This window comes from Hyaena hyaena, unplaced genomic scaffold (genome assembly GCF_003009895.1).
Source record: "Hyaena hyaena isolate Hyena2069 unplaced genomic scaffold, ASM300989v1 scaffold_651, whole genome shotgun sequence".
NCBI lineage: Eukaryota > Metazoa > Chordata > Mammalia > Carnivora > Hyaenidae > Hyaena > Hyaena hyaena.
The window spans coordinates 678,970-706,949 of record NW_024081282.1 but is presented as its reverse complement, the minus strand read 5'-3'; the positions used below and the strand labels follow the sequence as shown (position 1 = coordinate 706,949).

The 27,980-nt window shown below is 34.2% G+C and overlaps 1 protein-coding gene across 3 annotated transcripts; it reads right to left on the bottom strand.

The window, feature by feature from the left end:
* Nucleotides 1-130: 130 nt before the first annotated feature.
* Nucleotides 131-27,665, bottom strand: RNPC3 (RNA binding region (RNP1, RRM) containing 3). Of its 3 annotated transcripts, XR_005525395.1 has the most exons (16): nucleotides 27,384-27,665; nucleotides 25,692-25,739; nucleotides 21,635-21,753; nucleotides 20,356-20,439; nucleotides 19,634-19,745; nucleotides 18,393-18,461; nucleotides 16,629-16,771; nucleotides 12,669-12,791; nucleotides 11,257-11,408; nucleotides 7,558-7,719; nucleotides 6,203-6,297; nucleotides 6,059-6,117; nucleotides 3,933-4,065; nucleotides 2,954-3,025; nucleotides 1,879-1,937; nucleotides 1,090-1,312 (listed from the first exon to the last, which is right to left on the bottom strand). XR_005525395.1 is itself a non-coding variant. In XM_039216654.1 (15 exons), exons 1-14 carry the CDS (start codon nucleotides 27,576-27,578, stop codon nucleotides 2,966-2,968), a joined length of 1,554 nt encoding a protein of 517 aa, XP_039072585.1. In that variant the 5' UTR covers nucleotides 27,579-27,665; the 3' UTR covers nucleotides 131-214; nucleotides 2,954-2,965. The 3 variants fall into 3 exon arrangements, 2 of the variants coding, with proteins under 2 accessions (XP_039072585.1, XP_039072586.1); XM_039216654.1 differs by lacking the exons at nucleotides 1,090-1,312; nucleotides 1,879-1,937 and adding an exon at nucleotides 131-214; XM_039216655.1 differs by lacking the exon at nucleotides 1,090-1,312 and having other exon boundaries at nucleotides 1,770-1,937.
* Between the last annotated feature and the right edge of the window lie 315 nt (nucleotides 27,666-27,980).

The window sequence follows — 27,980 nt, the reverse complement described above, 5'->3', positions numbered from 1 at the left end:
ATTAAGAACATTATTTATTGGAAAGAAAATAATTTATTATATATGAGGAAGATGATTAAAATACATGTAATATATCCCAAATAAACAGATTTAAATGCACATAAATCTAATTTTTAAATAGACTTTAAAAGCTGTTACGCACAGTTCCATAGTCCAGGTGTCAATTTCTTCTCAAAGTTGGAAAGCAGTTGGAAGACATGGAATCAAAAGGAACCTAAAACACCATGAGAATTCATTAAAAATAATGATGATTATAAAGCATTTCAATAGTTTTAAAATAACTAAAAGCTAAAACATTTATATTTAGAAAATTAGTGAATCATGTCAGTACTACAAACTTGATTGTCTAAATAAACAGCTTATACAGAAACTGATTTATAACATTAAAAAACATTTTAACTATTTCTATTAAAATAGCAATTCCAACATCGTCAAATATTTGTACTCAGAGTGATAATTATTAATAGAATTTTGAATTATTTTTATAGTACTAGTAATTACAGGATTTGTAAAAAATATAGAGGCTCCAATTCTTGGTTTTCCTGCTTGCAGGAAGCTGGATGGCTAGGCATCTAACCATTTTAATCTAAGTAGTATCCATACTGGTTAGCCCTTGTAACTACTAAAGGAATCTTTTTTCTTTATTTTTATTTTTAAAATTTATTTTATTTTTTTAAATGTTTTATTTATTTCTGAGAGAGAGAGAGATAGCATGAGCAGGAGAGGGTCAGAGAGAGAGGCAGAAAGAGAATCCGAAGCAGGCTCCAGGCTCTGAGGTGTCAGCACAGAGCCTGACGCAGGGCTCGAACCCACGAACCGTGAGATCATGACCTGAACCGAAGTTGGACGCTTAACCAACTGAACCACTGAGGCGCCCCTAAGGAATCTTTTCAAATTAGATTCTTGGTCTCATTCCCAGAAATTCTGATTTATTAGTTTTAGGAGAGACTCCAGGATTCTTTATATGGAAAAATTGTTCCTTAGTGATACTCAACCTTGGTCACACATTAGGAGGGTTGAAAAATTCCAGTATCTATGTTGTGCACTAGATCAATTAAATCAAAACGGAGACAAACCTAAGCAATGGTATATTTTTTAGCCTTTTTTCTTTTATCAGTATTTTTCAAAAGTTTCTCAGGTGATTTCCAAAATGTGGCCAAGATAAAAAACCACTGTTTTGAGTAATTCTGGTCATCAACCATTCTGGAAACCACTGTTATTCTGTATACCTACCAGTACTGTTTCTTTTCACTTAATGTGCTACCCTGAGTCAACATTATGTCTTCTTCCCTCTGTTCCTATTTTCTTATTCCTTTTGTTTTGTTTAGAAAAAGAGGAAAAGAGATACTTCTGCTTGCTATCTATCTCAAAAGAGATATCAGTAATAAAACCTCAGATGTGAGGTCTGCTCCTTTTACTTGGAATTTACAAAGAAATCTAGTTATCTTAATTTTCATTAAATGTACGTTTTTTTAAAAGAAAAAAAATCCTTTCCCCAAACAAAATTTAGAACATGTTATATAAAACACCTAAACCAGATACATCATAAAACAGAAGTCATATGTTACTGAATTAGGTTTAGGAAATACATAATATAAGCAACAAGACTAAATTCTGTGTTAAAGCAAATGCATACATTCTCCAAGTAAATACATTGACCTGATTCACTAACTTTCCCTGGAAAATTTATGTAATCTCAAGAACAGCATAGAAAATTCAGTAAATAAAAAAAAACACAAATGATTTGTCCAATTAACACTGATAATTTTAAAAACTCATTTGAATAAATTATAAAAAACTGCTTATTCTGAATCAATGAGTGGGAGAGGGACAAAACATTTCTAGGAAGAACAAAAAACACTGCCCCAAAAAGGATACAACAAGAAAGGATACACTTTGTATGACAGTATTACAGCAGTATTTACGCAGGAATGCTTCTAAAGAAGAACAGCAGAATGTAGTTTAATTTTTTTCTCAGTTTTCACATTATATTTACATAAGATTACTTTTTTAAACACACACTGAAAATTGTTAACTTCTAACTGGTCCATTAAGGTATTTGTAAGAATTCTGACTAAATCAGTATATATACTTCACAAAATTCAAATTAACAAGGCATTTCGTAAAAGGAATAAACATTATGCAAAATTTTCCCTATTTATATTTTTTTCAGCTTAACCAGTGAAGCTGACCAAGTTATTTCATGTTCTTCCAGTTTATAAAGGCAGGAAGATTTAAAATAAAACAAAATGAATATATTTTCACTCAACTTCCTAAAATCAAACAATGTAACATAAATTTTGAGGTTTAAAATGGTTAATTCTACCATTTTAAATCATTAAATTACTTAAGTATGCATTAAAATTACTTATTGGAAAGGCAAAAGATTTCATACCTCAAAAAATATGTAAATAGGTCATGACATGTAAATTAGTAATGTAAAATCTTAGGCCTCATTAAGTGTGACCAATTTGTCTCGCTTGGCAGACATTTTCCCAGTCTCAGCACAGGAAAACTACCCAAGACCCTTAGCCCAGACCTATTGCCCAGACCATTTTTTTAGCCCACAAAATGTGTGAGGGTGAGGGGAAGTCTAGTGAACTGTTTTATCAGCCCTTCAGATGATTGTAATACATATTAAAGGTTAAGAAGTATTGCTTTCCTCTAGCTAGAAAAAGTTTTAAGACACTCATTCTTCTCATAAATTCATTCTCCAAGCTAAATTATTACATACATATGGGATTTATTCATAAGGTAGTTATAATTTTGAAATTCACTGGGAATTAACTGCACAGTGACACAGAGAGGGAGACATGGGCTGATTGATCAATTAACTGATATCCTTTAAAAATTTTCGGAGATAACCTGAATTATCACTCTATCAGGTTTTTATCCTTCCTTAATTTTATCTCAAGACAGTCTTGTTCTTTTATTACGTTATATCCATACTTACCTTTATTAATTTTTAGCACTTTCTTTTTCCTTCTTTAGAATCTTGTTTTGGTCTAGCAGATCGAGCAAATTGCTAATATTTAAAAATTAAGGTTTCCTTCACAAACATGACAGTAATCTTCTCTAAATAATTATTAAGAACTTCCTAATGTAGGGTGGAAGTACAGTTTTTAAATTTTTTGTAATGTTCATATATTTTTGAGAGAGAAAGAGCATGAATGGGGGAGGGGCAGAGAAGGAGACACAGAATCCAAACCAGGCTCCAGGCTCTGAGCTATCAGCACAGAGCACGATGTGGGGTTTGAACTCAAGAACCATAACATCATGACCTGAGCTGAAGTTGGACGTCCAACCGAGCCACCCAGACACCCCAGAAGTACAGTTTTTAAAATTTATCTCTTATACTTGTCTTCTTAGTCTCAGCCATTTGTCAAATACTTTCTTGAGTGCCTACCTGCTGCCCATGATTTGCAGAAGTAAAAAATTTACCTTTTCTTTATATATTTTTTACACCTGGACCTTCACTATATATATCCCTCTGATTTCTAGCCTGCAAACCACATTAACTACTTAAGGCAGAATGTTTAATCAATGATATATATTGGTAAATTTTCAAATAGAAATATGAATTATATAATAAAACAGTAAAACTACAGTGAGTCATTATCTCTTCTTAATGACTCCAAGTGGATTTGTGGATACTATAGTCTTTTAGGCTTAGCCTAAGAATGTACTACTGAGATGTAGAAATGAAATGTTTAAACACGGCTAAATTTTAATTACCTTATGCTGCTAAGGTTCCTTTATTCTCTAATAAAAATCTAAACAACCACCTGACTCAGCTAAGTATGTTTGCAACTTAGTGTCAAGCTAGAATGCCAAGTGTTGAGATTTCTAAACAATAAAATAAAAATAAGTTGCAAGTATACCCTTCTACTTAAAAGACACACTATCTTTGGGACAGATTGTTTAAAGGATACAACCACCATCGGTTTTCCAAAAAGAACATATCCATTAGCTTCCTTTAAGGCTTTTGCTGCTGCTTTTTCATTTGGAAGTCCAATGAAAGCTTGTCCTTTCATGCGACCTTCTTTCATCAAACGGATATCAAACCTAGAAGACAAGGAAGAAAAAGAGGTTTTGATTTAAAGAATGTCAAACAATTTTGATGACAGGAAAAGAAATGTGTTGAACATTTAAATTTTTTTCTACTGCAGAGTATAAATGATTACACTCTCTGATTAAAACATTACTGAGGCTTCCTAAAATTATGTTTTATATTCCGTTCTAAATTTGATTCTAAGTAATTTAAGTTTGATAATGTGCTTTTATCTAGCTTTTTGAAGCTATGTTAAATGTATTTATGTAGCTTAAAAATTATAGTTAGAAACTACGAAAACAAACTTAAATTTTTGTTTCGTAGCTCTATTTTTAAAAAAATTTCATGTCAGCTCAATACTATGTACTCAAGTGACAAAAAACAACTACATAATCAAGAACAGAAAGGCTGAGAAGAACCACAGAAAAGTAACAGAATTTCAAAGTAGAAACTGACTTTATTGATCATCTAGTCAAAATCATTTTGGGGGTGCAGGGGTGGCTCAGTTAAGTGTCCAACTTCAGCTCAGGTCATGATCTGGCGGTTGGGGAGTTTAAGCCCCACGTTGGGCTCTGTGCTGACAGCTCAGAGCCTGGAGCCCATTTAGGAATCTGTGACTCGCTCTCTCTCTGCCCCTCCCCCACTCACACTCTCTCAAAAAAAATTAAATATCAAAATCATTTTTACAAGTGACGCCTACAGAGAATGACTTCTTTAAGGTCATATAGTTAAAGCTGGAGTGAAAAAAAATCAGAATTTTTTATTCCAAATATAGTGTTCTATTATTTCATAATGTATTCATTTTTCAACATTTTTGGGAAAACTAGTTTAGAAAATCAGAAAAACCAACTGCAATTTAAAGTACTGCGTACAACTGCGATAGTCCATACAAAGCATTTAAAAATGCAGTGATTTTTTAATTCACATGACTAGTCCCATGGAAAACATTATTAATTGATCATTTTGATGTATTCAGCTCTCTCCATATAGAATTCTTTCCCCTCAAATTCTATATGCAACAATAGAAAAAATAGAGGAAATGGGTACATACACACACACATATGTATTTATGTACACTAAACATTTTCTACATACATTTATTTTTTTGTTTCTTATAATTATGATTCAAAGGTAGCAACAATAAAAAGCAGTATTTTGCATGCCTAGCAAAAGTAACTATTGGTATCCTGATAAGAACAGATATTTGTTACTAATGAGTATAAACAAGGTTAACTAGTTACAGTTACTTTTACCTCTACACTTCTACCTCCACTCAAAAATCTCTTTACCTTTTCTCCTTTTCCCTACTTCTAATTTATATGGCTGAAGGTCTTATAAATACTTCAGTTAACTAATTATGGCATTTTAAAGAATGAAATTCTAACTCTAAACATTAGCTTTTATATCATTTACAAATCACATCTGTCTCTTTTTGCTCTCATAAAAATGGGAGAGTTGCTTAACGCAGACTAATTAAAAGAAGGGAAGTTCCTGGCAATGTTAAGAATCTGAAAAATTAGCCCTGACTGCTATATAGTCCTGAATGAGTCATTAAAGCAGTAGTTTGCGAAGTGTAGTCTTTGGGCCAGCAGCTTTGGCATTATCCATGAGCTTTTTAGAAATACAAATTCATGGGTCCTACATCAACCCAGATGGACTGAAGGAACTTTTTACCAAGCTCTCCAGGTGATTTTTACTCAGGTTAAAGTTTGAGAACCACTGCTTTAGAATTAAATAAATAAAGTTTTATTGGAACTCAGCCATAAATATTAGTTTATGCCAGCTTTCATACTACAAAAGTAGAATTGAGTAGTCCTAACAGACACTGTATGGCCTGTAATAAATTAAAAATAGAAAATGTTTGCTATCTTCCCATTTACAAAGAAGTTTGCTGACTACTACTTTAGACATCTAAAACTTATGCAACAGGGAAAATGTTGGGATAAAACAGTGATAATTTGTAACAGATAAAAACAAAGCATAATTTAAGACAGGACTCCCACTTACATTATCCGTTGTGTTTCTGAAGAAAAGTCAACATATCTCCCAAAAATAAACTTAAGGTCCTAGGATTTTAGTAAGAAAAAGACAAATAAGAAGGCTTGGAACAAAAAAGTAAAGTAAAAAATCAATTTCTAAATTTCAACTTACCTTTTCTTGAACATGTTTAGCTAAATTCTTTACGTAAATTCTACAGTTCGGTTCACCAGGTTCATAACTTCTGAAAACTGAAAGTGTTTCCATTTCTTATTTAAAAGCAAAACAAAATGATATGAAATTAGATTTTTTCATTGTTTTTTTCAAAGAAAAACCATAACAACATTCAAATACAAATGTTAATAGACCAAAAGCATTATGAAAATGTCAAAACTATAGCCACTAACAGCAATGTTATTAATAAAAATACCCACTTAAGATGTTAACTGATAATATAAAAGTTTAAAAACTTCAGGCATCTTGAATAACTAAAATTTATCCAATAAAATATCTACTATTGAAGTTCTTTTATAAGTTATTTTATTAAAAAGACAAGCAATTTAATATGTTATCAATCATTCATGTCACTGTTTTACTTAAAATCAATTTCCCAAACCACCAGGCACCAACACAGTCAAATATAAGTATGAATTAGTCGAACCTGATACTTAAGTATTTCCTACAAACTGTGGCTTCTGAATCCCTATAGAGCTACTCCTGTTTAGTGTCAATAATCAGTTCCTAACAATTGATATTCTATCCAAAAATACTAGTTGGAGATTTATTTCCCATTATTATGGGAAAAAATACAACATTACACATCAGTCAAAAACCTCTAGGGGTGCCCAGGTGGCTCAGTTGGTTAAGGGTCCCACTTTGCCTCAGGTCATGTCTCACAGTTTGTGAGTTTGAGCTCCGTGTTGGGCTCTGTGCTGACAACTCAGAGCCTAGAGCCTGCTTTGGATTCTGTTTCTCCCTCTCTCTCTGCCCCTCCTCCACTCACGCTCTGTCTCTCTCTCAAAAGTAAGTAAATATTTAAGAAAACCAAAAAACAAACCTCTAATTTCCAAAAATGTAGTAAAACAGGAAAAAATTCTTAGAAATAAAAAAACTGTCATTATAGCATATAAAATCTTTAAACAGACTTTTAATCACTACAAAACTGAAATATTTTTTAAACAAACAACTGCTTTGCATGCATCTCAAACACAATATTGTGATGATATATTTATTGTATTTGGAAATACAGAACTACAAACTATGGACCACTAGATTTTATTTAATGTCATATAAAAGTTTTGGGAATGAAAACAAAATTTTTTCCCAATTATATATATACTGAAAACACTGCATTGAGAGACACTTTACTCCCTACCGAATATGGGTATTAAAAACCAAAAGCAGTGATTAAAAACATTAACTGGAAAGATGTTTTGAAGGATATGCTTTAATTAAGGAAAGAACATGAAAGATTTGTTTCTGAAGCATCAAAGAAATGGAATAAGCACTGGTTTATTTCACAAAATTACCTTCTCTAGAAATTCTGCCTTTTTCCAACTCCCTTCTAGAAATACATTCTGATGGCATTTCATCACAGTCTTCTTTAATCTCCTCTGTGATGTTCAAATTAGGTTTGGGGAAGATTTTTCCAAATCCTACATTGGGTGTATCACCTTCAGTAGCAGGTAAATCTAAAAGTTAACATTAACATCATCAATTAAAAATTCCCTCCCTTCAAAACAGGTTGTGTTTTCCATTTTAAGATATCTTCTGGTACTAAAACTCTTCAGTGTTTTTCTCAATGCTTTAGAACTTTTCTGTAGGCAAAACTTTTTCTGTAAATGTTCAAATAGCAAATATTTTGGGCTTTGCAGGCCATATGTTTTTTGTTATTATGGCTACTGAACTCTGCCACTGTAACATGAAATAGCTACACACAATAACTAAACAGCCAAATGGTTGATTTGTGTTGCTACCTGTAAGGGCCTGCAAAGGGGAAAGAAAATGAATTCATTTTCAATATATTTAGTTTGAGGTGTCAGAAGGGATATCTGATTAAAATGTAGTGAGCAAGATAAGCAGAAATGGGTGTTGGAGGGGACGGGGCGTCAATAGTATTTTCTTTAATCTCCCCACTCTAAACTATGAATAATTACACAAAAGAAATATGCAATTCATTAAATAAGTTACATAACTAACAAAGACATTCTGTAATGGAATGTGGTCATTTACAATTATTTTTACAATGCATCTGATGACTTCATAATGCTACATCATAATATTACAAAACCACCATTAATCTTATCAAAGATTATTAAAAGATTAAGATCAGACATATGCTGAAATCATAAGACACTTTCATTTGAAGATACCAAAAAAACTTCATTAAACCACTCCCCACTCTTCCACCAAAAAAAAGTCAATCCTACTCTTGGATCCTACAAGAAGTACAAAAAAACAAGTCTTCATTCTTAAGAGATTAGTGACTAAGAAAATTCAAAAGCACTGCAATTTTTAAAAATTTTTTAAATGTGTATTTATTTTTGAGAGAGAGAGAGGAAGAAGAAGGAAGAAGAAAGAAGAAGAAGAAGTGGAAGAAGGAAGAGGAAGAAGAAAGAGGAAGAAGAAAGGAGGAAGAAGGAGGAAGAAGGAGGAAGAAGAAAGGAGGAGGAGGAAGAAGAAGAAGAAGAAGAAGAAGAAGAAGAACAAGAAAAAGAAGAAGAACAAGAAGAAGAACAAGAACAAGAAGAAGAAGAAGAACAAGCAGGGAATGGCAGAGAGAGAGGGAGAACGAAATCTGAAGCAGGCTCCAGGACGTGGGACTCAAACTCATGAACTGCAATGTTACGACCTAAGCCAAAGTCAAAGTCAAATGCTTAACTGATTGAGGAACCCAGGTGCCCCAAGACAGTAAATTAAGCTGGCATGGGAAAATAGGGTTAAACATTCAAAATAAACATTCAGAAAAATTCTAGTCATACTACCAAAAAAACTCTAAAAATCTATGAAAGTGGTGCAAAGAATATGCCACATTTAGAATTATAAACGTTTCTACATAATGTTGAAAAGTTGTTGCACAACAGTTCTCCTGTGGCCTGAAAGCATCAATAAGAGAAAAACAACAACAACAAAAAAACCCAAAAAAACTTAAAACTGCTTCTACTGTTACTTCAACATTTACTACTTGACACTGATGTAGAATGTGATGACTGTTACCCTCTCATACATGTCTAAACCTTTGAGTAAATTAAACTTAAAAAATAAAAATATTACATCTAAGGGTAGCTAACATGAAATAACAAAGAAAAATATACAGAAAGAAAAATATAGGGCTGCCTGGGTGGCTCAGTTAAGCATCGGACTCTTGATCATGGTTCAGATCATGATCTCAGTTTGTGGGTTCAAGCCCTGCACTGGGCTCTATGCTGATGGCACGGAGCCTGCTTGGGATTCTCTTTCTCCATCTCTCTCTGTCCCTCCCCTGCTTGTGCTCTCTCTCTCTCAAGATAAATAAAAAAAAATATATAAATACTGAAACACAAAATGAGCAATCTGTGCCCTTACTGTTCATTTATTCAACAAACAACAATAATTGCTAATATTTAGACATTTAGACCAGGCCAAGCAGTTTACTTGGATCATCTTGGTATTTCTCTTGGCCAATATTTATTATCTGCTTTTCTGTGATGGGCACTGTGCTCTGGGGCAGAGGTACTGCATATGCTATCTCTCTGGTGGAGATTATGGTCAGATGGCTGACTCCAACCCAACCCTAATGCCAGAAGGGCCAGGACAAGAGTCTACAGAAGGAGCCTTCATACCATACATTGAAATACTGTAAAGTTACAAATCAAGTTTAACTGTTAAATATGTTCTATTCTCTTAATGAAAGAAAAAAAAAAGAAGGTAATGCCTTCTCACTAACCATGATAAAGGAAGGACTTAAAATCAGTTCTTCCACTCCTTTGTAACAGTTACTGGCTCTATGATCATATATTCACACAAGTACTCAAAAACAGATCTGTAAAAATGTATGTTCCAGTGGTTTCTCAAATAGTAAAAAAGCAGAAACAACCTCAACTTCTACCAGTGGAGCATGGTTAAATAAAGACTGATGAAAGGCACCTGGGTGGCTCAGTCAGTTGAGCATCTGACTTCAGCTTAGGTCATGATCTCATAGTTCATGGACTCAAACACTGCATCAGTCTCTGTGCTGACAGCTCAGAGCCTGGAACCTGCTTTGGATTCTGTGTCTCTCTCTTTCTCTCTGCCCCTCCCTCACTCATGGTCTGTCTCTGTCTCTCTCTCTCAAAAATATATAAACATTAAAAAAAAAAAAAGTATATATTTTATGTTCTAATACAGTAAGGCACTCCCACTAGACTTTAAACTCCAAAAGGTCAGAGACCATGACTAACTTGTCTTTTAGTGCCTAGCATACTGTTTGCTATGCTCTAAGCTTTCAATAAGTCACTATCAAATCAATGGCAAATACTACATAAAACATGATGCCCATTTTAAAAAAGAAGAAAACATGTGTTTACACATGTGCAGGATAAGGTCTGGAAGAATATATTCCAAATTATTAACAATGGCTATCTCTGTGTAGTAAGATAGGGAACAGTGAGTGGGGTTTGAAGTATTACCTCTTAAAATGTTACTTTATATGTTTTATTTTTTATCAGCTTGTATTATATCCAATATTTAAAAAAAGATTTAAAATGCAAAGTAATGCCATTATAATGTCAAATTAATGCCTAAAATAAGCAGAAGAAATATCTGTAATGCTAATAAATTATCTTTAAACTTAAGAACACTATCTTAGTAAACAATCTTCCATGTCTTTTGCATAAAAAATATTTACATAAAATCTACAACACACTCAACAGTCACATAGTTTGTTTCCTAATCAATACAATTATACTAATAAAACCATACAACATCAGACCTAACAATGAAAAGTCAACAGAAGAAACTTTTCTATTGTATTTTTAGTGTAAACATCAGCAAAAACCAGGCTAAATTTCACCCTATAGTTCATTACTAACAAAAGGCAACAGTGATGGTCTCATCATTAAGCACTAATTTTAGTTATAGGGAAAAGTTCAAAATGGATAGTATTCCATGATATTAACCAAGCCTGCATATTTTAAAATTTTAATTCTGACACATAAAGCAGATTGAGAGGAATTTTTACATAGCATATTAAAGAACTAGAATATGCTTACCATAATTTTGTTCTTCACGATTTTGTTCTTTTTCTAGATCTTTCTTAAATGCAGATGGCATATCAGTAGATATATGAAATTCAATTTTCTTATTACCTACAGGTTGTGGTTGGTCAAATACATCCGAAGGTAACAGCACTGGATGTAAACTGCTGTTTATAAACAGTGATAACATTACTTTGTAACTGCAAATAAAATCCTGAGTAAAACTTCATTTCATATTTACCTTAAATTAACACTGACAAAGTGCTTATAATACTAAAGGCATTGCACAAAGTAACTTCAATTAATACTTTAATAAATACTAACAAATTTTCTAATATGAGTACTATTAAATTCCTAGTTAGACAAGGAGATTGAGATTAAGGGACATCACTCATTAGATGACAGAGACAGTACTGGAGACTACTGATTCCAAACTTCAGGACATTTACCAGTATACAAAGAAGTTTATTCTATGTTTAATATAAGCATTTTTATGTACTGTATTCTATATGCTGTATAATAAAGCTGTGCTGTCAAACAGAATTGCTACTAGCCACATGCATAGCTAATGAGCACTTGAAATATTGCTGTCCAAATTAAAATATAAGCATATAAAATACACACCAGACTATGACAATTTTGTAGAAAAAAATGCCAAACATCAATAACTGTTTATAGTAATTATATGCTAAAATAATAATCTGGGTATTATGGGATAAATAAAATATACTATCAATATTAAATTCATCCACTCTTAATGTGGCTATTAGAAAACTGAATTTGGTTCACATGATTTATCTTTAATTGTTTAGTGCTGCTATAGAGATTAAAAGCATGGGACTATAGTATCAAGACATGCATAGGTAAAAAACATACATCATATTTAAACTTAATATAAAGCTTAAAAAATATAAGACTCATTCCTTTAAAATGGAAAAAAAAGGTGCCTGAGTGGCTCAGTTGGTTGAGCATCTGACTTCAGCTCTGGTCATGATCTCATGGTTAGTGGGTTCGAGCCCCATGTCAAGCTCTGTGCAGACAGCTTAGAGCCTGGAGACCTGCTTCTGATTCTGTGTCTCCCTCTCTGCCCCTTCCCTGTTTGCCCTCGGTGTCTGTCTCTTGAAAATAAACATACATTAGAAAAACGAAAAAGTAAAAAAAATAAAACAGAAAAAAGATTTTTAGCAAACACCTTTCTTCGTTACATATAAGCTCAAGACAAATTTATATTGTAGAGTAGGTAAAAAAAAAAAAAAAAAAAACCTAAAATTGCAATTAATAATTTCATCTAAGATATCAAAATACAAAGAATTCCATGGCAAACAGGCAAGTAAAATATCTGCCATAATTATTTTTAAATGACATGAGATAAGCAAGTATACAAAGTACATTAAAAACCCTTATTTCATAATCCAAAGCAAAATTACCTGTGTGAAGTAGATGGTGTTTTCAACATATCCTTTATTTTTTGCTTTTTTCTAACATGGTGCTGCTTTATTGTTTTCGGTCTTTTGGGCTGAAGATTTGCTAGTTCCATTAGTTTGGTCATTCTACATTAGGGAAAGAAAAATAAAAACAAAAATTTCTCATGTAAGCACATAAAATATAAATTAAGCTATAAATATAAATGACACATTCTAATATAAATTATGATTTATGTAGCATAATTATAGTTTAAACATTTTTTAAAATTTTTTCTTGATTTTTATTTTTGAGAGAGAGAGAGAGAGAGAGAGAGAGAGTGCGTGAGCAAGCAGGGGAAGGGGAGGGGGAGAGGGAGAGGGTGACAAAGAATCTGAAGCAGGCTCCAGCCTCTGAACTGTCAGCACAGAGCCTGACATGGAGCTCAAGCTCACAAACTGTGAAATCATGACCCGAACTGAAGCTGGATGCTCAAACCAACTGAGCCACCCAGGCACCCTATTAAGTATAGTTTCTAAGCCATCAACTAAGATAATTTAAAATAAGCTCAGTTTCTAAATTTCCTTGGTCACCTTTCATCTTACTTTAAAGAAACTGAGAATTTACTTAGTTTCAATTTATCTCTAAAAGACATATTTTATTATAAAAATTATCAGTTGTTCAATAAAATGACTAAGTTTTACAGGATGCCAAAAAGTTAAATGGAATACAGCAGTATCAACTATGTAATTTTACTGCTCTTTCCTTGACTGATGAATTCAAAAAACCTTACAAATACAATTATCTTGATTCTTCTAAAGAGAAACTAAACTATTTTTATTTTAAAGCATTTTGTGTTTAAATGTTGCACATGAATCATTATACAAACAAGTTACTTGAGAATAATGTTTTCAAATTCAGTACTATACTCTGAAGTAGTTTATAAATAACTATCAAGGTGAGACAATTGATACGTTGTATGTAGTTTATCTTCATTTTGAGTATGACTAATATTTAGAAAAGATCTTGTCTAGGCATTTTTTAGATCCTCCCAGGATCAGACATAGTGTTTCCATAGAGCACAAGCTCAAAAACCACTAGTCATTGATTGCTCTATTTCTACAGTTATATTTGTGAAATTTGAAAGCAAAATAAACATGCATGCAAAATTCAAGAAAGGAGAAGTGGTTAAAATAAGCTTTAAATCTAAGCGAGGAAAAATGTAAACTTGTGCTATGTAAAATAAAGCCTCTTAACAATCACAGTTTACCCCAAATTTTATGAATTTAGTAATAAGAAACAAGCTTCTATTCACAAACTTTTCAAAGTATACTAAGCCTCCACAACAGTGCCAGGCATAAATTAAGCAGGTAATCAACAAATATTTGTTGAATAAATAGTACAGGTTTTTTTGTTTTTTGTTTTTTTTTCTTTTTACATTGACAGGAGATAATAGAAAAGCATGAAACCAGAGACTGTTCCATGCGGACTTTATTCTCATTACTCAAGATGAATTACTTGCAAAATCCTCACGATGTCCCTAAATGAAAACCTAAATAAAACAACAAAAAGAGTTTTCACCAGTCTACGTAAAGAATTTTATTTTTACAAAAAAAAGTAAAATTTACAGAGGATATGTAATTAACACAAGGCAACACTCTAAGCTGTTCTTTATTTAGTAATAAGTTAAAGTACAGTCTATCAAGAACTGCCAGCTTTCCTAAATGTGTCTATTCAAGACACTCTATTTACCCCATTTATGTAGTCTCGGCTCTACCTACACTTTGATTTTAATTCTTTCTCTTGAAAGAATGTATATATTGAGCAACTACTTAAGTGAACATTGACTTCATAACCCTGAACTTGTTACTGTTTATTTGTAAATATTGCCTAGATTCTCCGCTTGGGTTTTGACTGGTGTATGGATGGTCAACCATTCCTGTATCTGACTTCTATACACAGTTACCAAAGATTCCCAACCTATGGGGCTCCTGTCTGGCTCAGTTGGTGTAGCGTAAGACTTTTGATCTCGGGATTGGGTTCGAGCCCCATGTTTGGTGTAGATAAAAATAAAAAATCTTTGGGGATCTTGGATGGCTCAGTTGATTAACTGTCCAACTCTTGATTTTGGCTCAAGTCATGATCTCATAGTTCCTGAGTTCAAACCCTGTGTCAGCTCCACCCTCAAGAATCTAGGATTCTCTTTGCCTTTATCTCTCTGCCCCTCCCGTACTTGCTTTTTCTCTCTCTCAAAACAATTAAACTTTAAAAATAAATAATAATCTTAAAAAAAAAAAAAAAGATTCCCATCATGTGCACACACTGATCTTCTGGAGCAGGGACTGGCAAATTACAGCCCTGGGACCAAATTCAGCCAGCTACCCGGTTTTGTACACAGAAAGTTTTGTTGAAACACGACTATATCCACTCACTTAGGTTTATCTGTGGCTGCTTTCCTACTACAACAGAACTCTCTATCCCTATGCAGAAAATGTTTAGCAATTCCTATTTTAGGCTATGCTATGGATTATACACCTGAACATTATTAACAATTTACTGGTTTTCCCAGAATCTTTAAATAAAATATATGTAGGTTGTCAAGAACGACCAATAAATTCATCTGCATTAGTTACTATGAATGGCTTTGCATAAATCCCCAGAAATGCTCTGGAAATTACTCAGAGGTGAATAAAATTAATGGAATAAGCTGAAAAAAATATGAATACAATCTATTCTTATTTTTGTTATTTGAGATAGTTATGTTTTATAAAGCCCCCCCCCGCAAGTCTCCACAAAGAATTAGTGAATAATGAATTAATACCACTAGGGGAAAGTCAGGATTAGTTTCTTACAATAGTTTCAAGTCTATTCTCTAACATTTTATCAACTGATCTATAAACACCTCGTTTTACGTGTTTCTGGTTTAAGGACATCTATTTTATTTTATTTTATTTTTTTTTAATTTTTTTATTTTATTATTTTATTTTATTTTATTATTTTACTTTATTTTATTTTTATTTTATTTTTTCCAGAGTGATTTATTTTTCTTTAAATTTATTGTCAAGTTGGTTTCCATATAACACCCCGTGCTCATCGCAACAAGTACCCTCCTCTGTGCCCATCATTCCCTTTCCGCTCTCCCCCACTCCCATCAACCCTCAGTTTGTTCTCAGCATTCAAGAGTCTCTCATGGTTTGCCTCCCTCCCTCACCCCAACTATTTTCCCCCTTCTTCTCCCCTATGGTCCTCTTTAAGTTCCTCCTAATCCACCTATACGTGCAAACATATGGTATCTGAAGGACACCTTATTTTAAATATTGTTGATTCGTTAACACTGAATTCACAGTCAACAGCACTACAACTCAAACCTGAAGAAGGTTTATGTAATGTGTTTTCTACATGAGGCACATCACAGCCTTCTCAATCTTGTAAACATTAGACAGAACTACAACACTATGGTGGGGACCACTTTAAACAACAAAATCACAAACAAGCAGCATAAAAATGTGAAAAGCTTAGTATTAAATAGACCATGAAAAACATACTACAGTATGGGAGCTGAAGAAGGCAGGCTGTCACCCTATTTTACCTCATCTAGGAATACGCACATCAAGCAACTCAAATTTTTCACTATCTGTGCATGCCCATAAAAGCACTATAAGTATTGATTTTGGGGTTACAAATAAATTTTAGCAGGTAGGCAAATTCACAAATACACAATCCACAAATAATGAGGATCAACTGCACTTTAGAGTATCATAATCATCAATCTAAAAAATTACTTATAATCAAAAAAATTTTCCTTAGGTCTTAATATATAGTCCCAGGTGTTAATCTGCACCTAATATATATGCTCAGGGGTTGGAGGATTGGGGACAAATTCTAATCACCCCAAATTATGAACAATTATAGGCAAAATTTAATAAGAGTAAGAGAATTTCTCATATTGTTTCTTCAAATCCAAACAAACATTTGATATTACAAACCTCTGTCGGTCTTCATCATCACTGCTTTCATATTCTGATTCTTTACTTGATAATTCCTCATCCTCATCTGGCAAAGGAGGTTCCTCTGGTGGCTGAGGAGATGTAGGTGGAAGAGGTGCATGTAATGGCATATAGTCTTCATACTAATTAAAAGAAAAAAACAAAAAGACTATAGCAATCTATGATATTTATAGAACAGAAAAAACATTTCCATTCAAACATACTATTTTCAGATCTCTTTCCCTCATGATATTCTTTTACACATTCAACATTGAGGAGCACCTGCTACAGAAGATGATTAATTGATCACAAAACTTATTTCTTTCTCCTTCACACCTAGCTGGACTAAATTTCCAAACCTCCTTTACAGTTTGATCTCACCATATAACAGTTTTAGCCAACAAAATGCTAGCATTAAAAAAAAAATCCACCCATAATCCTCTCTTTCTTCTTGATCTGCAGGATGTATGGTAATACCCTCAAGGATATGGGAATGCACATAGTGAAGTTATGTCTTTTGAATGATTCAGTAGAGTAGAACACCATTTTGTCCCATTTGGGATGAACCTGACATGCATTAGAAATAACTTATACTGTGTTAAGTGACTAAGATTTGAATTTTATTTTAACAGTAGTAAGCCTAAACTTTATTTTTTATTTTGAGAAAGAGAGAGAGAATGAGCATGCACATGTGAGCTTGTGAGGTGGAGAGGCAGATAGAGAGGGAGAGAGAGAATCCCAAGCAGGCTCCACACTGTCAGCACAGAGCCTGATGCAGGGCTCAATCCCACAAACAACAAGATCATGGCCTGAGCTAAAATCAAGAGTTGGACACCTAAATGACTGAGCCCCCATGCACCTAACAGTTAGCCTAATCTGACTAATAATCCTGAAAGGTGCTAGGCATTGAGGTCTTGTGATTACAAAATATTACGAAAGTAAAAGTACAGACATTAGAAAAGTAACCAACATGCAATACATAGTAGAAAAGCAAATTTTCTATTTAAATGTTAGGACTCAAAATAATTTCTCAGTGCTACTGTCTAAACAAGTACTAAGAGTATCACACCAAAATAGTAACTAGAATTATTTAAGAGCAGACATAGATGATCTAAATTACTGACAGATTTGCAGAGTAAATTCTAATAAAAATTATTAGCAACCTTTCTTGTCTTTTGCAAATGAAGTTCCATATGCAGTAAACCAGAAACAATGGAAATTTTACGTAATTGTTAAATGTAATTATTTTATAAAATGGCAGAATGTTCTGGGTCAGAGGACTGAACAACAATGGCAGATGATGGCCTCTGGTTCAGTAGATCAAGCCACTCCTTTTTGTTGTTAGTAGGCTTCACTCCCAGCATGAAGCTCAACACAGGGCTTGAACTCCTGGCCCTGAGAGATCAAGACTTGAGTTGAGATCAAGAGTTGGACACTTAATTAAGATACTCAGACACCCAAGCATGCAACTATATCAAGGTCATGAGTCCAAGTCCCATGATGGATATATAGCCTAAGAAATAAATACAGAAAAAAAAGATATCACAGAAATCGTGACCTCTATTACCAAACACATCTCTTTCATGTTCTGACTTTCTTCCACTTTTAGTTGTCCACTTGACTAATTTTACATTAACTTTATATTTGTCCCTTATTTTCAATGCATATTAGAGGTTACAGGCACAATATTTGTGACCTTTATCTTAAATAATTCCAACTCAGAAGAGAAGTTGTAAATCTTTAAAGTTCTAAGAGCTTTTTTACCATGGGAGGTCGTGCTGTAATTGGTCCAAAAGGTGTGGGCAAATTCATTTTATTCATAAGATGAAGTACCTTAAAGCAGAAAAACACTTAAAATCACATAATAAAATGATGATTGAACTCACATCTTCTATTTTACATACTTTAAAGCTTTGCAATAACACTCGTGATTTAACAAATCACACACCCCTTGCCTTATCCCAAAACAGGGATAATGCCAGGCACTAGTGTATCTCAGAAGATTAACTTTCCTAAAATGTTTGTCAATTCTACAAATACTATTATTCCCATTACTAAAAACATGTTCTTGCAACATAAATGCTATCAAAATGTTATATATTTCCCTTTAATTACTGTAGAATTATGCAACAGAAGGTACAATAAAGAAAAAAAATATCATCTACATTTTGTATTTCAAAGTATGTTAATAATGTTAATACTTTCAAGCATTTGCTGAATGGTCTACTATGCCTTTTCCTTTAGGAAAGAATCTCTATATTAAAGGTGTATGCTCAAGTAACAAAAATTACCAGAAACTGAATTTCCCAAATCAGCTTATGTTTATTATTATTATTAATACTAAACATATTACCTATTTATGTAATTAGAATTATAGAATTAGAATTACATAATTAGAATTATGTAATTAGAAATATGTAATTACTAATACATGTAATTAGAATTACATATTCTAAACATGCCACAGTTTAGAAACACCTCTACTTGAATACAGTATCACTTCATTACCTTTTGCAATGGACTGAACCCCCACCCATATACACATCCTAATACTCAATGTGTTTTAGAAGGTAGGGACTTTGGGAAGTAATTAGGTCATAAGAGTAGACTCCCACAAATGGGGTTACTATCCCTTATAGAAGAGACCCATGAGAGCTCTCTCACCATTTTTTTGCAAAGTATGAATAAAAAAAGAGAAAACAGTCATCTGCAGTCCAGAAAAGGGCCCTTACCAGAACTCAACCTTGCTGGCACCCTAAGCTTGGTGTTCCAATCTCCAGCACTGTGAGAAATAATTTTTTGTTGTTTATAAGCCACTGAATCTATGGTACTTAGTTATAACAACCCAAACTGACTAAGACACCTTTAAATTACTGTAATATCATTGCCTGTTAGAATTAGTCTGATTAACACTATTATGGAAAGTATAAAAATTAGCATGGAAAATAACTTATCAAGTTATTCAAGCATCAATTTTGTGCAAAGTTACTTTTCATTCTACTTACCTGTACATAGAACTTAGGCACACTTGCCAAAGCATTTACAATGTTTGCTAGGATTGTGCTTGAAGGTGGTGGGTACATATACTTGAGGCATGAATTCAGAGGAAAAGTCAGCCTAAAAAATATTTAAAATGTTTATCATGTTTAGTAAGTTTCATATCAATAACTCAATTTTTAGGTAACACATAAAATTGCTTACATAGATTTAGATTTACCTTGCTCCTAATAATCCCAAATAAGTACATTTAAAAAGAAATTTGCTTTCTGACTGCACTAAAGGTCTTTCTTATCAGACCTTATATTATAGCTTTTAACATTAAAAAAAATTTTTTTTAATATTTATTTTTGAGAGAGAGAGAAAGTGTGTGAGGAGGGGATGGACAAAGAGAGAGGGAAATACAGAATCCAAAGCAGGCTTCAGGCTCTGAGCTGTCAACACAGAGCCTAATGCAAGGCTCTAACTCACGAGCCATGAGATCATGACCTAACCTGAAGTTGGACACTTAACTGACTGAGCCACCCAGGCGCCCATATAGCTCTTAACATTTTAAAGGACCCAAATTCAGTGACAAACTCTAATAGCTCAAAATGTTTAATCAACATGTTAAAAATATACATGACAGATAATATTCTGTAAAAGATTTTATATGCAATATAGGCACGTACACACGTACTCTGAACAACAAAACCGAAAAAACAACAAAACACTAACAAAAAATGCTAACCCGTGGTTTGGTGCAATCCCATTTTCTATGGTTAAACAACCAAGTTCTTTCTTTTCTTTATCATCTTCCACAGGGTCATCAGATCTAAAAAATACAGAATGAAAGTTAATCTTTAGAAATAGAGTAAAAAAAATGCATACAGAAAAGACATATTACCTTTTCAACATGGTACTGTATTATGAAAATAGTTCCATAATAAATAAAACTTCCAACCATTTCTCAAACAAATAATCCCAAACAAATAATCCCAAACAAATAGCAAAAGAAAGGTAAATAGTAATCAACGTTAGTAAATGTCCTTCTTTATCCTAGACATTATACAAGGCATACATTTTCATTTATTCTTTTTACACTTCAATGAAACCCTATGAAGATGGTATGACAAATCTCATTGAAAAAAGACAAAAAACAACAACAAAAAGCAAAAAACTACCCCTGAAGTTCACATGGTATACAACAGTGGTATTCAAATTTCATACTGTGTTATCAATATCACTTAGACGGTTTACTACAATTCAGACTGCTGGGCTTTATCCTCCTCTTCCCACCCCCCAAATTTCGAATTCAGTAGGACTAGAGTAAGGCCCAAAAATCTGTATTTCATTTTTCCTTAATGCTTATTTATTCATTTATTTATTTACTCACTTATTTTGAAAGAGAGAGAGAGATACAGAGCAAGTACAAACAGAGGAGTGACAGAAAGGAGAGAGAGAATCCCAAGCAGGCTCTGTGCTAACAGCAACATGGGTCTCAATCTCAGAAACTGTGAGATCATGACCTGAGCTGGTATCAAGAGCCAGATGGATGCTTAACCAACTGAGCCTCCCAGGCACCCCAAGCATCTGTATTCCAATCAAGATCCTAGATGATGCAGCCCGTCCAGGGAGTACTCTGAGAACCACTAGTGGAAGGCAAATTTATAAAAGTTTTATAACTACAAAGAGTTACAGTTTGGAACCAAATACAAGTTTTTGATTTCAAAGGCCATGCCTTTTCATGACACCCTGCTATCTGTAATACAAGGACTTATACTAGTTATATTCCTCCACTTAAAGTTGAAGGAGTTTCACTCTATCCTCTTCCCACTGATTAAGTTCTTAATATTAAATCAACACTCAAGATTCCTAATGCATAATTAAGAACATAAATATACTAGATTCAAGAGATGTATAATTTATTATCTTAAATTATTTACTTGCTAGTCTGAAAACAACCCAATAGAAAACACAATTGACTAAAAATACTTTAAAATTTTAGGAAAACCTAACTATCTACATACCTTTTCTTTTTTTCAGTGTCTGAAGAGGGACATGGGGAATGAACTCGATCTTGTTCTTTTGCAAATTCAACAACTAAAGTATGACCCAAAAGTTTTAGCTGATGTAGTCTTGTCAATGCCTTCAGTTGGAAAAGCAAGAGTAAAATATTTTATAATTCTACCAAAAATTGTTAGAGAACATCTACATAATAACTTATACATGCTCTTTGTTAATGCTGACATTTTCTTGGCTATTTCTTACCCATTTCTAATGTCAGGCTGGTTAGCCTTTGTCATTTATTAAGGGACTGCTTCCTATTACTTACCAAAACGAAGATACGCTTAAATCCAAATCTGCCTATACCTAGGCAGCTGAAAAGGTTAGAAAAACAAACAGAATCAGTCTGGGCTTACTTTAAATTCATGACCACAACCACAAATTTGGGAGTGGAACTTAATGATGCCATACATATTGCGTTTTTAGTTTTTGTTTTGTTTTTTTTAACTAATTTTTAAGAAACTATTTTGTATTTTCTTCTGGTTCCTCAACCTCACAACATTTCTCTCCCATTCTTTTAGCCTAGTACTTTGCTTCCTACTTTGGGAAAACTAAAACAACTAGATGAGAACTTCAGATTCCCATCATAACTCCCATCTATCAGCATATGTATTCACATATTCTACCTTCTGCTATAATGTATTAACTAGTCATGTTTTTAATCTAAATCCAGTTGCTTGGCTTGTATACTAATAAATCCCACCCTCTCATCTACTCAAGAGTCTCTCTTCTACTCCCTGGAACTGTTTGGGAAGTGTTCTTTAATTTTCTGTCCTCTACTAAATTGTCCATATTAGCACTAATATGCTTCTCTCTCTCCCATCCTAACTTGTTTTTCTTCATCCATTGATCCACTTTGCTCTTCTCCCCTCCTTTATAATTACTGTTGCAGAAAACTCCTTAAGAATTACCTAAGCCCTTTACATAAAATCCCTTTCTTCCCATCCAGTCACCAACTCAGTCCACTGCCACTGCTTGTCAAAGACAACAATTTCTGTACTGCCAAGCCTATGGTCTACTTTCAGTCATCATTTTATTGCATTTAACACAGTTGATCACTCCCTCCTTGATACATGTTCTTTACTTGGTATTAAGACATCATACTTTCCTGCTGTCTGCTTCCTAGCTCACTGGTTTCTACTCTTTACTCTTGGCTTGTGCCTTCTCAAATTCTAAATGTTGGCATACTCCAGAGTTCTATTATTGGCCCTCTTTCCAGCTACTATCTTGGTGATCTAATCAGCATCCTAAATTTAAATTCCATCACTATGCTTATAATTCCCCAATTCATAACCTCAGCCCAAACCTTCCTGAAGGTTTCCTCCAAGAAAACATATCCAAACTACCCGACAGTTCCCATAAGGTGTCTAACAAACATCTCAAAACATCTCATTTCAGAAATTGAGCCACTAATGTTCTCTCCTCATACCCTCAAATATTTTCTATCTGGAACTTTCCACATTTCAGTTGCTGGTAACTCCATTCTTCTACTTATCTTGGAATCATCTGTAAGACTTCTTCCCACAGTGTATCCAAGCCATCAAGAAATTCTGTTTGCTTCTACTTTCAAAATATATTTAGTATCTAACCACTTCTTATCACCTCGTTCCAAATAGCTATCATCTCTGAACTAAACTGCCACCATAACCTTTTTGTAGATTCTGTTGTTTCTACTCTTCCCTGCTTTACATCTCTTCTCAACACAATACCCAAGGTGATCCTTTTAAAAATATGCTGTATTATGTTACTGCTTTGCTCAAAATACTCCAATTGCTCCCCATTTTACTCAGAATAAAATCTAGGATCCTTAGATTACCTAAATGAGGGTTGCCTGGGTGGTTCAGTTGGTTAGGTATCCAACTCTTGATTTCAGCTCAGGTCATGATCTCAGGGTTTGTGAGTTCTGTCAGAACAGAGCCTGCTTGGGGTTCTGTCTCCCTCTCTCTCTGTACTTCCCTGCTTATGCTTACTCTCTCTCATAATAAATAACCTTAAAAAAAAAAAAGAATACCTACATGATGTGGCCTCTATTACTTATCTGACCTCAAATCCAATTATTTTCTCCTCATTCTGTCTGCTTCAGCCACTCTGGCTTACTTGTACATGATATTCTCCTACACTACAGCCCCTGTTCTAGCCAATATTCTGATCAAAATGCACTTTTCCAGATATTCCCTTCGCTAACTTCCTTCACCTCCTTCAAATGGTTACTGAAATATGACCCTAAACACCTCAACTGCAACTTAACCATCCCCATCTAGCACTCTTGATCCTGTTTGTTTTTCCTTTATATTCCATAGCACGTATCATTTTCTAAAATATTAAACAATTACATTTATTATTTATAATCTGTCTCCCCTTTAGAGAATGTGAGCCTCAATGAGGACATAAATCTTTATTTACTTATTATTTTTTCATAAATATTTTATTCACTGATTTACCTGCCTTAACTAGGGCTACAATTTTATTTTACTACTTTTTGCCTCATTTTAAAATATGTAAATAATTTTCAAGTCCCTAAATCAACTCTAGACCTCTTTACTATCAGTGAACTTTTGACTGTCTGAAATACAGAGCATCTAAGTTCAACTGCTTCAACTTTCTTCCTTGCAAAATGGATGTCACACATATTCTCTTCAAGGACATATGGTTTTTAATTTTTAATGTTAACTAATTTCCTTCATCTCTCTCAGCTACTTACTTTGTAATTCTACTTCCTTTTTACCTTCTCAATCCCATTCTCCTTTCCTGGCCTGTCTTCCTTGGGCAATCATATCATTCACCAGATTCAAGAAACTCCATTTTGACCTTGTCTCAGCTCTAGAGCCATGTTTTTAACTGTATTAAAAATATATCCACAGAAGTAGCTCACTGACTCCAAAAGTTAATAGATAACATTTGTATTTATTATCTACCTTTGCAAAATTCTTTTAAATCCTGCCCCTAATGTCAGCAAATGTAATAACCTAACACCTCAGTCCAAAAATCTCAAACCTCTATCTCTATAGGAATCACAAGACCTACAAGACCTCAATCTCTACCAAGTGCATACCTATTTCTTCCTTTGTCTTCTTATTGATTTCTTCAGATCTTTTATCTTGCTTTGCCCATTATAAAATTTCTTGTCTTAGCTTTCTACTTGGTCTACCTACCTCTAATTTTTCCATATCTAATCCATTACATGAACTCTACAGGTATCTTTGACAGAGCTGACCATATTATTGGCCAGCTCAAAAGTATCAGTGCCTTAACTAATATCTACTAAACAAGATTCAATCCCTCCCTCCCACCCAAATTTAGACCTCAACCTATTTTCCAAGTCCTATTTCCAGTTCAACCCTTAATTCTTACTCTACTTACAACTTTCCATGTTCTGTAGCTTCACTTAGTGTTCCCCCTACCTGAAAGACCCATCTCCCTTTGTTTTCTTCTCAAAATCCAACTACTCATTAAGGTCTACCTCAAAGGTCAACTCCTTTGCAAATAAATCCCTAGGATTTTTTAAAATATATGTATTTTCCATTTAATGCTTAAAACATCTTGCCTTGCAGCAGTTTAAGAGTTATCAATCTTTACATCCTTTAGAACTCGTTATTTTTAATCACCTATGAAATTACAATTCAATTTTAATTTGCTTTCCAGTTAATCTATGTTTATCTTTTTTTTTTTTTTTGAGAGAGAGAGGGAGACACAAAATCTGAAGCAGGCTCCAGACTCCCAGCACAGAGCCTGATGGGGCTCGAACCCACAAACTGTGAGATCATGACCCAACCTGAAGTCCAACACTTAACTGACTGAGCTACTCAGGTGCCCCTCCAGTTAATCTATTCTTATGTCCAAAAAGCTAAACGATGGAGAAGATTTGCCAACTGATAAACCAAATGCAGTCTGTGAGGAAAACCCTTGAAATACAGATCTTTTTGCTTTTGAAAACTGTAGTTTAACATCACATTTTTCAACAAAAATTTGTTAATAGGAAACTGCTGACAACTTTACTAGTAAAAAATAAAATTATTATACCTTTATAGCTGCCTTTTCATTAGGGAAAGTAGCAAAAGCTGTATGTTTCTGAAAAAGAATCAAGGTACAAATTATTTGTAACATAATTTCAGTTTTTTATAAGGAAATCTGATACTCTGCCAGTTGACAGAAATTTCAAAACTCAATAAAATCATGGAAAAGGATGGAAATCGAGATTGTTTTAACTGATAATTTCAGTACAGTGATTCTGAATCTTTGTTTCAGAGTTCCTTGAAATGACAGCTATGTAGCCTTTGAAATATGAAGGTGTACACATATACAGAATGTTTTACACATACTTTCAAACAGTTCAATAGACCAGAAGTTTAAAAACCCCTACAACACAGATGACAACCCTTAACTATTCCAATATACAAAGTATCTTCAATATGTAATACATACGAAGATCTTAAAAACTTTCCTCTATAAGCTAAAAGTTCAAAAATGTTTACCAACAGAAAATCATTCATTAAGTGCATGTTTCCTCTGTGATTTATCCTTGTAATAATGGTTCAAAGAAGCCTATTTTTAAATATAAACTGTAAATAGTTTAAAAACCATCAGAAAAAAACAGTAGTCTAAAGTAAATGAATCCTTATGCCATGCAAGAGTTCCTGTCAAGAGTTGCTTAATTATATCACACATTATAATTTTGTCAGATCTGATCCAAGATGACCTAATTAAGTGTACTTAAACTCAAAAACAGAATATTTGTACTTCTGGTATACATGACTGGTCTTTCTTCTCAGTACCTCTTAACCCTGGCTGCACATTAGAATCACTCACATTAGAATCCTCAATTAGAGGAGACTAAAGCCACGGATATTTTGCTGCATTGCACACCATCTTGCAGAAACTTAACATCACCATTACTATTTTAATGGACAGAAATCCATCCAAAACATCTTCAGGCATAAAAGCAAATAAGCTGAGTAAATTCCTGTGTAGAAACTTCGAGCAGTCTTAAAAATATCATTCCCCAAAAGACTCCGTCAGAAATAAATTTATTTACTGAATTTTATTTTATTTTAGAACGAAAGAGCGTGAGCGGGGCAGGGGCATAGACAGAATCCTAAGCAGGCTCCAAGCTCAGCGCGTACGTAGCCCGAGACGGGACTCCATCTCACCACACAGGAACATGATCTGAGAGAAATCTAGAATCCAAGCCTCAACAGCCTGAGCCACCCAGGTGCCCCCTTTTTATTTTTTAACTTTACTTTAGAAAAAGATTTTATGAATAATTTCTTCGGAAAGAATCTGGTAGAAATTCTGTAACTGGTTTACTGAAGTACTATTGTAGCTTCTCTATTTTAACGACTGTCTTTACAGTGGCTTCTAAGTGAACAAACACTGTTGAAAAGGTCTTTGTACTTTATATTTGAGAGTACTGAGTTTAAAAGGAATGCTCTCAAATTCAGAGGAGTTTTGAGATTCCCAGGATGGATGAGAAAAGGGAACATAAGCCATTTACCACTCTTCTGCCTTGCCCTTCTCGGCAGCGTTGATTAATACAGGCTCAAGCCAATTAAAACTTCGCTTAGTACGCAAAACATCTTGAGTTAAAAGAGGAAAGCTGGGGACGCCCCCGCTACAGAAGCGCCTTTTCCCACTCTTTTCTGTCTTCCTTCTGTCAAAGCTTTCCCCTCCCAGAGGCAAGGGCCTTCCCGGGGGCTGGGACGGCGGCGCCCTTACCAGTCGTCCCTTATCTGACAGGACGCGCACCGACTGCGCCCCGAAATACTTCAGCAAATCCTCTTTCTCCTCAGCAGTCAGCTCGGCTGGCAGGTGCCTCACTAGAAGGGTTCGGTCGCCCCGGGACGGAGAGAGCGAAGCAGAGCTCTGGCATCCTCTTGACATGGGCGGTAGCGGCGGCTCCGGGGCCGCCATTTCCCTCGCAAAACTGCAACACGGAAAGCGACAGAAGAGGCCGCAGGGAAAACGAGCTAATCAACAGAAGCTGAAGATAAAGGAGTATTTTTCCGCCTCGCGCTAAGGATTCTGGAAACAGGGAAATACCGCGATACAGGGTCACTTTCTCGCGAGACTTGCATAAAGGATGCGTGACTTCTCGTAGACCGTTTCTCAGAAAGAGCTAGGTTCCAAGCGAAGGGAAGGCAAAGTGGTTTTAAATTCCAGGTAGCTGCTGAAGGTATTTAAAAAAAAACTTTGCCCTAGAAAAGCGTGAGGGTTTAAAAATCTTGTCAAAAAATGGGGCGCCTGGGTGGCTTAGTCGGTCAAGCGTCCGACTTTCGCTTAGGTCATGATCTCGCGGTTCGTGGGTTCGAGCCC

Bases quoted from the DNA above. Each gene is read 5' to 3' on its own strand.
- RNPC3 (XM_039216654.1), bottom strand. From the start codon at position 27,578: ATGGCGGCCCCGGAGCCGCCGCTACCGCCCATGTCAAGAGGATGCCAG. The intron at 21,754-25,691 runs GTATAATAATTT...TTCCAACTGAAG, and splicing joins ATGAAAAGGCAGCTATAAAG to GCATTGACAAGACTACATCA. The intron at 16,772-18,392 runs GTAAAAAAGCTC...TCTTTTAATTAG, and splicing joins TTACAGCACGACCTCCCATG to TATGAAGACTATATGCCATT.